This window comes from Eleutherodactylus coqui, chromosome 5, assembly GCF_035609145.1.
Source record: "Eleutherodactylus coqui strain aEleCoq1 chromosome 5, aEleCoq1.hap1, whole genome shotgun sequence".
NCBI lineage: Eukaryota > Metazoa > Chordata > Amphibia > Anura > Eleutherodactylidae > Eleutherodactylus > Eleutherodactylus coqui.
In genome coordinates, this window is record NC_089841.1 from 41,882,709 (window position 1) to 41,896,841 (window position 14,133).

Below are 14,133 nucleotides of genomic sequence, written 5' to 3' on the forward strand. Positions count from 1 at the left end.
GAAAGTGAATGAAGTGATGGTGCTCTTGCATGACCAGCGCTCCATTCAAGCTCTTCCTGATTGTGGGGGATGCAGTAAGCCCACAGTGAAGAATACAGTAGTGAGACCCCCACTTATCAGAATGTTATCTCCTATCCTGTGGATGTCCCGTGAATAGCGGATAACTTGACATTCTGGTGCAACCCCTTTAATTCCCCTTCAAAAGTCAATGGGACCAAGAAACTAAAGAAGGAACAGAGGAAAAATCTTCTTTGCATATTTCAATTTTATTTAACACTTTAAAGCAAATGTAGAATAAAAAAACGTAACATTGAAGAACATACAGAACGCAACGACTTCTTGTAAACCGCTCCAACAGCTGGTCATGGAAGATCACAAAGTAACAACTTATAAAATGATCTCTTAAAAAAATAGCAAAAACCGAGGTCACGTCCACTTTCATCCAAGGTACAAATGGCTCACACGATGCTGATCTCACAAACCCGACTACAAGGGGACAGACACCAAACGAATGGGCCGGGGAGGAGGGGCTAGTCATTGGTATCAGACTTATTTGGGGATGACATAAGGCCTTCTGTTGTGCTCTGTCCCCTCTGACTCGGGATGGCCGGGAGAACACGCGTTGTCCTCAGAGGCTCTCGTCTCAGGACGGGGAGGAAAGAATACAAAGAGTGACTCTGAGTTTTTGAAATTATTAATGGAGATAAACTATTTCCAGTTCTTAATGAGTTTGAAGGCAAAGACATTGACTTCTTCACGCCCTGACAGACTGGACCGGTTGGCAGCTGGACTGGGAGATGAAAAAGAACAAAAAGTTGCATTAGTTTTAATCAAAACCTCTCACATATTTTGTTATAGGGGTTTTCCATTAAAATACTATTGATGACATATGAGATGTGGAACCCCTTCCCTGTGTGGCCCCACAGTTTTTATGTTTTGTTTTTTATGGTTATATATTTTTTGTTTTTTATGCTTACATTTTGATCTTTTACATCATCAAAGCTTATGTTTTAAGGTTGGCATATGCTTTCTGGAGGAGGACAGGGCTTGCTACAGGTTTACATGGGCAATGGGATGACAGGGTCAAAGTAGGCCCCCTTAGGATTTTATAGGCTCCGCTCTGCCACCTTAGTAATTTGTAAGCTCAGCTCTGCTTCCTTAGTAATTTGTAGACTCAGCTCTGCCCCCTTAGTAATTTGTAGGCTCAGCTCCGCCCCCTTAGTAATTTGTAGGCTCCGCTCTGCCACCTTAGTAATTTGTAAGCTCAGCTCTGCCCCCTTAGTAATTTGTAAGCTCAGCTCTGCCCCCTTAGTAATTTGTAGACTCAGCTCTGCCCCCTTAGTAATTTGTAGGCTTTGATCTGCCACCTTAGTAATTTGTAGGCTTTGATCTGCCCCCTTAGTAATTTGTAGGCTTTGATCTGCTACCTTAGTAATTTGTTGGCTTTGATCTGCCACCTTAGTAATTTATAGACCCCACTCTGCCCCTTTTAGTAATGTAATATAAAAAGCTTTGTGCCGCAAATAATATTTAGTTAAATTCAGACCATAATAATAAACATTTATTTATATTTACACTTATTAAAAGAACATTTCTGTCTCCAGATATTATAAACCTCTCAGGGTCTGCACCTCAACATGTGAAAGTTACTAATTAAACACTGATTTTCCTACTCGGGTTATGAACTTCAGTCACTTACAGGCCTTTACTACAGCCCTTTACTTTCTCCCTGCTGACTTTTTTTTTATTTTTGGGGGAATATAATCAGATGAAAGTTTCTTTTTTACTGGCCAAATTTTACTTCATGAAAGCACCATATTTTCTTACACACACACATTAACATTTAGTTTATATTAGGTTTTATTGTGGGAGAAATGCTTTAGAAGGTTTTCTTCATATCATCATGAATTAGCAATAAATTTATTGTGCAGGCTGTGACAATTGTGGGGATGTCTATATTGATTCATGTCATTAAAAATGTTTCTATACCCAGATATTATAGACCTCTGCACCTCAATGTATATAGGTTACTAATTAAACACTGATTGCCCTATACTAGTTTGGAGCTTTATTCATTTCTAGGCGGCACACTTCATTTATTTCAATATGGGGCATAGTAGGAGGAGAATTCATTTACTTTAGCCCTTTACTTCCTCCCTGCTAACTTTCTGGTAAATGTAGCCAGACAAGGCTTTGTTTTTTACTGGACAATTATGCCTTATGTGGGCTCTATATTTGCATGAAGTTTTTATTTTTGGAAAAAACGCTTTAAAAGGTTTCCTTCATATCATTGGGAATTAGCTATAAATTTATTTTGCAGGCTTTGAGGATGTCTGTATTGGTTCATACCATAAATGTATTAAATTTCAATGTTATATTAATATTTTTACATTACTTTTGATATATTTCACTTTTTTAATCCCAAATAGGCATTTGATTTGATTTTTATTTTCCTACACTAATGTACTGTCATCTATCTGTACAAAAAAAATATCTTCTCACAGTACTTACGTTTCTTAACACAGTGATCTGGTAAAGGGGCCAAGTTATTCCGTGATAGACGGGATTCTTTCAATCTTGGCTTTTCCTGGGAGAGATGTGCTGGATCATAACCTGAAAACAAATACAAATGTTGACTGAAGTATCAAATATTAACCTGAAACACAAGCATAGGAGGACCAGAGTACTGATCACATGTCCAACAAGTATTGGTAACGTACTGTATACACAGTATACATGGACAATGGGTCATGCTCTTGGTGTACGCTGAGCACTTAAAGGTACATCCACATGGGACATAATTTTCAGAAGAAAAAATCCTTTGGGGATTTGCTACATAATTTGTGGAGAAATTCATGGCAAAATCTGCATTTGTTGCAGAGTTTGTCGTGGTTTTGCAGTGGATTTTACCCTATACATACGTCATACTGCGCTGCACTTATTATTTTTTCATTTTTACATCACTTCTGTGTTCACTTTCCATAATGATTTTTCAGGGTTCGATACCCTTGGGGAATGATCTAAGAGTGAATACAATCTTGTCTATTAGGATATACTACAGCTGATGGAAAAGCCAATGACATACACTCCTGCATCATATATCCATGGTAGTGGCATGCTAATTCATGCAATCACAGGCACTGTGGAGAAAAAAATGTTCATAGACGAAAGACAAGAACAGTAAAAATATGGGATGAAATATCAAGTCTCCGTTAATTTCCCTAATCAGTAGTCAACTGATCTGAGACCCAGGCATTAAAGGTCATGGTCTCCACACCAACCACAAGAGCCAGGATGCACTTAGTGTATGAGGGAAAACTAAGAGTGTGAGCCAACCACAGATGCCCCATAACAGTGTGAGCCAACCACAGATGTCCCATAACAGTGTAAGCCAACCACAGATGGCCCATAACAGTGTGAGCCAACCATTGATGCCCCATAACAGTGTGAGCCAACCACTGATGCCCCATAACAGTGTGAGATGACCACTAATGAACCCATAACAGTGTGAGGCAACCACCGATGTCCAATAATAATGAACCACAAATGCTCCATACAATATGAAGCAAACACAGATGCCCCATAACAACGTGAGCCAACCACGGATGCCCATAACAGTCTGTATACTGTGTATTGTTGTGCTAATAATTACATGGGAAACTTTAATATAATATGCAAATGTCCAATTTATAGCACTTTACAAGAGCCAAGTTGTCATATGGCACCTATAAACTTTTAAGGGAGTCTTCTGTACCTCCAAATTCATATAGCAAATGGAAGGCTTATGTCAGCACAAAATAATAAGTTGGCACATTGTACGCACTCATGTATAGTGAAACATTGCTTTTACGGGCAAATAAGACCAACATATGGCAGAACACAGTTCCTACGGCTGTATAGTATGGAAGTATGGATCCACATGTGTGCCTCTGTACAGCTTCCTGTATACAGCTCTACTGTTTGCAGGAGGCCTATGTGTCATGAAAGTTTATTGGATACCAAAACTCATCACACCAGCTAAGGCAATCTTGGCCTTCAGAGAAGAGCTCAACATCTAGGTAGTTAGAGTTGCTGTACCTGAATGTGCATTGTCCATATGAGGAAGATGAGGTGGACAGAGGCCATCAATATGGTTGGACTTTTTGGATAACACACGGTGTTTGAACTTGTCCGGTTGAGGTGAAGTCCATGCTTTATGGGGCAGGATTTGGTTAGCAGCTATATTCCAGGGATTGTCTTGCAAGGCATGACTAATTCTGTGGTCAAACAAGTCATGCTCGCTCTTGCTCTTCTGAGATCTGTGTGCAAAATGGAATGGGTTGCCCTGTGGGGCGTCCGACGACGTCTGTAAAGTGGTTAAAAAAGTGTTTCCGAGAGTGATGGGAGGGAGACTCTGCGTTCTTATGGGTGGAAGACCTTTGCAGTTCTGCTTGTTTTCTGGTAACAGATACTTCTGTGACTCCACCATCCTTTTTTTGCAGTTGACTGAGGTCACCCTTTCATCTTGAGGATCTTTGCAGTTTGTGTCCAGAATACAGTCAAACGTGGTGATGATATCGTCCACCTCTGAGGTCTCCTCTCCGTTATACCTGAGTTTGTCTTTCTGGTGAGCTTTCTCGTCCACCCTCTTCTTCTTACATGAAAAGATTTGATTTAGCACAGTGAGACGACCTTCTTTCCTCATGGCTTTGGTGCCCGGAGAAGCGAATGGCTGGAAGGGATCTGGTCTACTGCAAATAGAAAGAACATCAATGTTATGGTAACCATTCAGCAGTTTTGTATGAGCTGCGTTTGTTTTGAGGAAAAGGGTCAGAAACGCTATATTTTCTCCTTAGGGAGAGCACCTACAAGGTGAGTGAGGAAACTTATAAGGCCATTTATGCTCTGTGTAATGTGCAAATAAGGGAGATGGAACAACACTTCTGCAGCCAAAGCATTTGGAAGGCAGCTTCCCAGTCATTGTTACAAGGCTTGTATAAAGAGTCTAACATTGACTTGCAGGAATGTTGCCTTCTAGTAGGTGGCGCTACAGAGGTATTGTTCCATCTCCCTTTTTGAGGCAAAAAGACTTTACAGTTTTGGAGAAACAGAGCTCATTCTATTCTAAACCTATGTACATTTGGTTCTATCAGAGCTACAGAGGTGCGTTTGGTGTCAATGTAAAGCTAAGATTCTTGGTTTAAAAGTGACATCAAAAGCATGTCCTAACAGACCCGGAGTTACAGCCGTTTGAAGTGGAGATGGGAATACTAAATTTACAACACTCAGTTGCAGTCAATGTGTGCAGAGCAGAGACGATCTGTGATTCTCAAGGGAGGGGGTGACATAGATTTTTGTTCCTATTACCACTCCCACATCACTCAAGAGAGCATATTTGCTCTCTGATTGTCACATATGGAGTTTTCCCCAGAAAAGGCGTGAAATGATGAGGACTTGTTCATCTAATAATTTCTGTACCATTTAACCCCCACAGATGCTGCAGTCATTGCTGCCCATAGGATTTAAGCATTTTTACAGAAAAAAAATTTAAAACCTTTTCCCTCTTACACAAGGCTTTAAATATTGAAAAAATTGAAGCACAAAAAAAAACACATAATTGGTATCCCCACAGCTATAGCAACCTGTACTACAAAGTATTTCATTGTTTATCCAACACAGTAAATTCTGTAAAAAAAAAGCCAAAATAGCAGTTTTGTTGATCATCTCTCTTCCCCCAAACAAGAATAAAAAATAATTAAAAGTTGTATACCTCAAATTGGTACTGAGGTCACCCTTTCATCTTGGATGAGTGTTGCCTCTGATTGGCTGAGCGCAGGGACCAATCAGAGGCAGCTCTCAGCTGTCATTCAATAGCTGAGAACTGCCTCTGATTGGTCCCAGCACTTAGCCATTCAGAGGAAGCACTCACTCACCCTTTCATGAATTCATGAATGGATGAGTGCTGCCTCGGATTGGCTGAGCGCAGGGACCAATCAGAGGCAGCTCTCAGCTGTCATTTAATAGCTGAAAACTGCCTCTCAGTGGTGACAGTGCTCAGCCAATCAGAGGCAGCCCATTCAGCAGGTGGGGATTTTAAATCCCCGCCTGCTGAATACTCCTCACAGCAGTGCAGGAGAAGAGCCGGCTGGATGCGGCTGAAAAAGGGGAGTATAGATTTTTTTTTATTTCTATCACCATTTTTTCTTGTTTTTCAGGGAACGGCTTACATTTAAAGCCCTTCCCTGAAAAACAATTACAGAATGCCGGCAGCTGGATCCCCTACCGCAGCTGTCATGTGTGTCAGCTGTGGTAGGGAATTTTTTATTCCCCGCAGGGATGAAGAATTCCTTTGCTGCATCTGTCACAGATGTGGCAGGTGCAGCAGGGAATTCTTTTTCCTCGCAGGGATGAGGGAAACATCTGCCACATGCGGCAGATGTGTTCTTCATCCCCACAGGGACATGGCAGCGGCAGACAGGTAAGTATTTTTTTTACATTAAAATGCTTGTACGACACCGGTAAGTTACAGTACAAAGGAGTGCACTTACTTTTACAATTAGCATTGAACAATTGAGTTGTGACCTCTTTACTTTTCCTATTCAGGACCTAAAGAATAGTCGTGCCAAATTTCATGCTTGTATGACACCGGGAAGTTACATTACATAGGGGCGCACTTACTCTTGAAATTAGCATTGAAAAATTGAGTTGTGACTAGAGATGAGCGAGCACCAAAATGCTCGGGTGCTCGTTACTCGGGACGAAATTTTCGCGATGCTCGAGGGTTCGTTTCGAGTAACGAACCCCATTGAAGTCAATGGGCGACCCGAGCATTTTTGTATATCGCCGATGCTCGCTAAGGTTTCCATTTGTGAAAATCTGGGCAATTCAAGAAAGTGATGGGAACGACACAGCAACGGATAGGGCAGGCGAGGGGCTACATGTTGGGCTGCATCTCAAGTTCCCAAGTCCCACTATTAAGCCACAATAACAGCAAGAGTGGGCCCCCCCCCTCCCAACAATTTTTACTTCTGAAAAGCCCTCATTAGCAATGCATACCTTAGCTAAGCACCACACTACCTCCAACAAAGCACAATCACTGCCTGCATGACACTCCACTGCCACTTCTCCTGGGTTACATGCTGCCCAACCCCCCCCCCCCGCACGACCCAGTGTCCACAGCGCACACCAAAGTGTCCCTGCGCAGCCTTCAGCTGCCCTCATGCCACACCACCCTCATGTCTATTTATAAGTGCATCTGCCATAAGGAGGAACTGCAGGCACACACTGCAGAGGGTTGGCACGGCTAGGCAGCGACCCTCTTTAAAAGGGGCGGGGCGATAGCCCACAATGCTGTACAGAAGCAATGAGAAATATAATCCTGTGCCACCGCCATCAGGAGCTGCACACGTGGGCATAGCAATGGGGAACCTATGTACCACACACTATTCATTCTGTCAAGGTGTCTGCATGCCCCAGTCAGACCGGGGTTTTTTATAAATAGTCACAGGCAGGTACAACTCTGCAATGGGAATTCCGTGTGCACCCACAGCATGGGTAGCTCCCTGGAACCCACCAGCTGTACATAAATGTATCTCATTGCAGTGCCCTGGACAGCAGAGCTAACGTCAGATTAAATGCAGGTGGGCTTCGGCCCACACTGCATGCCCCAGTCAGACTGGGGTTCTATAGAAGTGGACACATGCAGTTACAACTCCGTGTGGACCGACAGCATGGGTGGCTCCCTGGAACCCACCGGCGGTACATAAATATATCCCATTGCAGTGCCCAGCACAGCTGAGGTAATGTCATGTTTAATGCAGGTGGGCTTCAGCCCACACTGCATGCCCCAGTCAGACTGGGGTTCTTTAGAAGTGGACACATGCAGTTACAACTCCGTGTGGACCGACAGCATGGGTGGCTCCCTGGAACCCACCGGCGGTACATAAATATATCCCATTGCATTGTCCATCACAGCTGAGGTAATGTCATGTGTAATGCAGGTGGGCTTCGGCCCACACTGCATGCCCCAGTCAGACTGGGGTTCTTTAGAAGTGGACACATGCAGTTACAACTCCGTGTGGACCGACAGCATGGGTGGGTGCCAGGAAGCCACCGGCGGTACATAAATATATCCCATTGCAGTGCCCAGCACAGCTGATGTAACGTCAGCTTTAATGCAGGTGGGCAAAAAATTTATTGGATTACATTATAGGCGAGGGCCCCAAAAAATTGGTGTACCAACAGTACTAATGTACGTCAGAAAAATTGCCCATGCCCAACCAAGAGGGCAGGTGAAACCCATTAATCGCTTTGGTTAATGTGGCTTAATTTGTAACTAGGCCTGGAGGCAGCCCAGTTAAAATAAAAATTGGTTCAGGTGCAAGTTTCAACGCTTTAATGAGCATTGAAACGTATAAAAATTGTTTACAAAAATTATATGACTGAGCCTTGTGGGCCTAAGAAAAATTGCCCGTTCGGCGTGATTACGTCAGGTTTCAGAAGAAGGAGCAGGAGGAGGAGGATGAATATTATACACAGATTGATGAAGCTAAAAGGTCCACGTTTTTGATGGTGATAGAGAACAATGCTTCCATCCGCGGGTGCAGCCTACGTATTGTTTAGGTATCGCTGCTGTCCGCTGGTGGAGAAGAGAAGTCTGGGGAAATCCAGGCTTTGTTCATCTTGATGAGTGTAAGCCTGTCGGCACTGTCGGTTGACAGGCGGGTACGCTTATCTGTGATGATTCCCCCAGCTGCACTAAACACCCTCTCTGACAAGACGCTAGCTGCAGGACAAGCAAGCACCTCCAGGGCATACAGCGCGAGTTCAGGCCACGTGTCCAGCTTCGACACCCAGTAGTTGTAGGTGGCAGAGGCGTCACGGACTACGGTCGTGCGATCGGCTACGTACTCCCTCACCATCCTTTTACAGTGCTCCCGCCGACTCAGCCTTGACTGGGGAGCGGTGACACAGTCTTGCTGGGGAGCCAGAAAGCTGTCAAAGGCCTTAGAGAGTGTTCCCCTGCCTGTGCTGTACATGCTGCCTGATCTCCCCTGCTACCTGGCCCTTGGAACTTCGCCTTCGGCCACTAGCGCTGTCGGATGGGAATTTTACCATCAGTTTGTCCGCCAGGGTCCTGTGGTATAGCATCACTCTCGAACCCCTTTCCTCTTCGGGTATGAGAGTGGAAAGGTTCTCCTTATACCTTGGGTCGAGCAGTGTGTACACCCAGTAATCCGTAGTGGCCAGAATGCGTGTAACGCGAGGGTCACGAGAAAGGCATCCTAACATGAAGTCAGCCATGTGTGCCAGGGTACCTGTACGCAACACATGGCTGTCCTCACTAGGAAGATCACTTTCAGGATCCTCCTCCTCCTCCTCAGGCCATACACACTGAAAGGATGACAGGCAAGCAGCATGGGTACCCTCAGCAGTAGGCCAAGCTGTCTCTTCTCCCTCCTCCTCATCTTCCTCATGCTTCTCCTCCTGAACGCGCTGAGATATAGACAGGAGGGTGCTCTGACTATCCAGCGACATACTGTCTTCCCCGCCTCTGTTTCCGAGCGCAAAGCGTCTGCCTTTATGCTTTGCAGGGAACTTCTCAAGAGGCATAGCAGAGGAATGGTGACGCTAATGATTGCAGCATCGCCGCTCACCATCTGGGTAGACTCCTCAAAGTTTCCAAGGACCTGGCAGATGTCTGCCAACCAGGCCCACTCTTCTGTAAAGAATTGAGGAAGCTGACTCCCACTGCGCCGCCCATGTTGGAGTTGGTATTCCACTATAGCTCTACGCTGCTCATAGAGCCTGGCCAACATGTGGAGCGTAGAGTTCCACCGTGTGGGCACGTCGCACAGCAGTCGGTGCACTGGCAGATGAAACCGATGTTGCAGGGTGCGCAGGGTGGCAGCGTCCGTGTGGGACTTGCGGAAATGTGCGCAGAGCCGGCGCACCTTTACGAGCAGGTCTGACAAGCGTGGGTAGCGTTTCAGAAAACGCTGAACCACCAAATTAAAGACGTGGGCCAGGCATGGCACGTGCGTGAGGCTGCCGAGCTGCAGAGCCGCCACCAGGTTACGGCCGTTGTCACACACGACCATGCCCGGTTGGAGGCTCAGCGACGCAAGCCAGCGGTCGGTCTGCTCTGTCAGACCCTGCAGCAGTTCGTGGGCCGTGTGCCTCTTCTTTCCTAAGCTGAGTAGTTTCAGCACGGCCTGCTGACGCTTGCCCACCGCTGTGCTGCCGTGCCGCGCGACACCAACTGCTGCCGACGTGCTGCTGCTGACACATCTTGATTGCGAGACAGAGGTTGCATAGGAGGAGGAGGAGGAGGAGGAGGAGGAGGGTGGTTTAGTGGAGGAAGCATACACCGCCGCAGATACCACCACTGAGCTGGGGCCCGCAATTCTGGGGGTGGGTAGGACGTGAGCGGTCCCAGGCTCTGACTCTGTCCCAGCCTCCACTAAATTCACCCAATGTGCCGTCAGGGAGATATAGTGGCCCTGCCCGCCTGTGCTTGTCCACGTGTCCATTGTTAAGTGGACCTTGGCAGTAACCGCGTTGGTGAAGGCGCGTACAATGTTGCGGGAGACGTGGTCGTGCAGGGCTGGGACGGCACATCGGGAAAAGTAGTGGCGACTGGGAACTGAGTAGCGCGGGGCCGCCGACGCCATCATACCTTTGAAAGCCTCCGTTTCCACAACCCTATACGGCAGCATCTCCAGGCTGATAAATTTGGCTATGTGCACGTTTAACACTTGAGCGTGCGGGTGCGTGGCGGCGTACTTGCGCTTGCGCTCCAATACTTGCGCTAGCGACGGCTGGACGGTGCGCTGAGAGACATTGGTGGATGGGGCCGAGGACAGCGGAGGTGAGGGTGTGGGTGCAGGCCAGGAGACGGTAGTGCCTGTGTCCTGAGAGGGGGGTTGGATCTCAGTGGCAGGTTTGGGTACAGGGGGAGAGGCAGCGGTGCAAACCGGAGGCGGTGAACGGCCTTCGTCCCACCTTGTGGGGTGCTTGGCCATCATATGTCTGCGCATGCTGGTGGTGGCTCCCCGGCTGATCTTGGCGCGACAAAGGTCGCACACCACTGTTCGTCGGTCGTCTGCACTCTCAGTGAAAAACTGCCAGACCTTTGAGCACCTCGGCCTCTGCAGGGTGGCATGGCGCGAGGGGGCGCTTTGGGAAACAGTTGGTGGATTATTCGGTCTGGCCCTGCCTCTACCCCTGGCCACCGTACTGCCTCTTCCAACCTGCCCTGCTGCTGCACTTGCCTCCCCCTCTGAAGACCTGTCCTCAGTAGGCGTAGCAAACCAGGTGGGGTCAGTCACCTCATCATCCTGCTGCTCTTCCTCCGAGTCCTTTGTGCGCTCCTCCCTCGGACTTACTCCAATTACTACTACCTGAGTGATAGACAACTGTGTCTCATCGTCATCGTCCTCCTCACCCACTGAAAGCTCTTGAGACAGTTGCCGGAAGTCCCCAGCCTCATCCTCCGGACCCCGGGAACTTTCCAAAGGTTGGGCATCGGTCACGACAAACTCCTCCAGTGGGAGAGGATTCGGAACCATTGCTGCCCATTCTGGGCAGGGGCCCGAGAACAGTTCCTGGGAGTCTGCCTGCTCCTCAGAATGTTTCATTGTAATGGAGTGAGGAGGCTGGGAGGAAGGAGGAGCAGCAGCCAGAGGATTCAGAGTTGCAGCAGTGGACGGCGCAGAATTCTGGGTGGTCGATAGATTGCTGGATGCACTTTCTGCCATCCACAACAGGACCTGCTCACACTGCTCATTTTCTAATAAAGGTCTACCACGTGGACCCATTAATTATGAGATGAATGTGGGGACGCCAGAAACGTGCCTCTCTCCTAATCCCGCAGCAGTCGGCTGCGATACACCTGGATCAGGAGCTCGGACTGTGCCCACACCCTGACTTGGGCCTCCGAGTCCTCGTCCACGTCCTCTAGGCCTACCCCTACCCCTCAGCATGCTGTATTACCAGTAGTGCAGAAACAGAACGCTGTAATTAAATGTGCCGCTTATTGGCCTGTGGTTGGAGGCTGACTTCGCTTACGGAACGCACAGCAGAGGCAGGAAAGAATTTTGCGCAAGCCTGCTGTAACACTTAGCTGGCTGCGTATGAATTAGGACAACTACCCCCAGCAGAGACGCAGTACAGTCAGGACGGTCACAGGCAGCCCAAATAGATTTTTTTTCCCAAATTTTTTTGGAAAAGCCCACTGCCTATATAGACTGGATATGTCTTTCACTGTCCCTGCCTCACCACCACTACTGGCCATGGACTATGTAAAATTACTGCAGGACGCAATGCTCTGGACGCAATGCTCTCTACGGCCGATATACAAAAAAAAAAAAAAAAGTGCAACACTGCAAAAAGCAGCCTCAACAGTACTGCACACGGTCAGATGTGGCCCTAAGAAGGACCGTTGGGGTTCTTGAAGCCTAACATCAATCCTAACACTCTCCCTATAGCAGCTCCGGCATCAGCAGCACTTTCCCTGATCTCTGTCAGAATGCATCTGTGGCGAGCCGCGGGAGGGGCCGATTTATATACTCGGGTGACACCTGATCTCGCCAGCCACTCACTGCAGGGGGGTGGTATAGGGCTTGAACGTCGCAGGGGGAAGTTGTAATGCCTTCCCTGTCTTTCTATTGGCCAGAAAAGCGTGCTAACGTCTCAGAGATGAAAGTGAAAGTAACTCGAACATCGCGTGGTGCTCGCCTCTAGTAACGAGCATCTCAAACACGCTAATACTCGAACGAGTATCAAGCTTGGACGAGAACGTTCGCTCATATCTAGTTGTGACACTTTTTATTTTCTTATTTAGGACCTAAAGAATGGTTGTGCCAAATTCCATTCTTCTATGACGCCGGGAAGTTAGAGAATTAGATTAGGTACATTACATAGGGATGCCAATACTTTGGCAATTAGCATTAAATAATCGAGTTATGACCCCTTTACTTTTCCTATTTAGGACCTAAAGAAGGGTCCTGCCAAATTTCATGTTTGTACGACACGGGGAAGTTAGAGAATTAGTGGCAAGTCAGTCAGTGAGGGCTTTCATACACATATTATATATATACTAGCTGATATGCCCGACTTCCTCCGAGTTAATTTGGTACTGGTGTTTATCTGGTGATCACAAGGAAAATCTTATGAAGTCGTGGTTACTTTAGAGATACCAGGAAAAAAATATGTTCACCATTTTGCATAGTTCTCTGCGTTACCCAGGAAACACCATGTGGAGGTAACCATGCGACGTTTCCTTTATATAAAATGACATTGGGAAGTGAGAGAATTAGATTCCGTATGTAAAATTTGGACGCTAATTCTTTTGCACTTAGAATTGAATAATCGAGTTGGGACCCTTTAGCTTTTCATATTTATGACACAATCAATGCCCGTGCCAAATTTCAAGTTTCTATGACATTGGGAAGTGAGAGAATTAGATTTCGTACGTAAAATGTGGACGCTAATCCTTTTGCACTTAAAATTGAACAATCGAGGTGGGACCCATTAACTTTTCCTATTTATGACATAATTAATGCCCGTTCCAAATTTCATGCTTCTATGACACCGGGAAAAGAGAGAATTACATTCCGTACATAAAATTTGGATGCTAATTCTTTTGCGCATAGAACTGAATAATCTAATTGGGACCCTTTAGGTTTTCCTATTTATGACATAATCAATGCCAGTGCCAAATTTCATGTTTCTACGACATCGGGAAGTTGGAGAATTTTTGGCGAGTCAGTGAGGGTTTTCGTCTTTATATATATACTAGCTGATATACCCGGCTTTGCCCGAGTTAATTTTGTACTGGTGTTTATCTGGTGTTCACACGGAAAATCTTATGAAGTCATGGTTACTTTAGAGATACTGAGGAAAAACATATGTTCACCATTTTGCATAGTTCTCTGCATTACCCAGGAAACACCACGTGGAGGCAACCATGCGACGTTTCCTTTATATAAAATGACATTAGGAAGTGAGAGAATTAGATTACGTACATAAAATTTGGACACTAATTCTTTTACGCTTAGAATTGAATAATCGAGTTGGGACCCATTAGCTTTTCTTATTTATGACACAATCAATGGCCGTGCCAAATTTCATGTTTCTATGACACCGGAAAGT

At 46.2% G+C, this 14,133-nt stretch overlaps 1 protein-coding gene across 1 annotated transcript in view; it reads right to left on the reverse strand.

The window, feature by feature from the left end:
* Window positions 1–325: 325 nt before the first annotated feature.
* Window positions 326–14,133, reverse strand: part of ANKRD55 (ankyrin repeat domain 55) — a 54,401-nt gene continuing 40,593 nt past the window's right edge. Inside the window, exons 9-11 of the mRNA XM_066601827.1 lie at window positions 4,078–4,730; window positions 2,512–2,613; window positions 326–790 (exon numbers count right to left, since the gene is read on the reverse strand). Coding sequence (XP_066457924.1) covers window positions 531–790; window positions 2,512–2,613; window positions 4,078–4,730 — 1,015 coding nt within the window. The 3' untranslated portion in view covers window positions 326–530. The remainder of the gene's footprint in view (window positions 791–2,511; window positions 2,614–4,077; window positions 4,731–14,133) is intronic.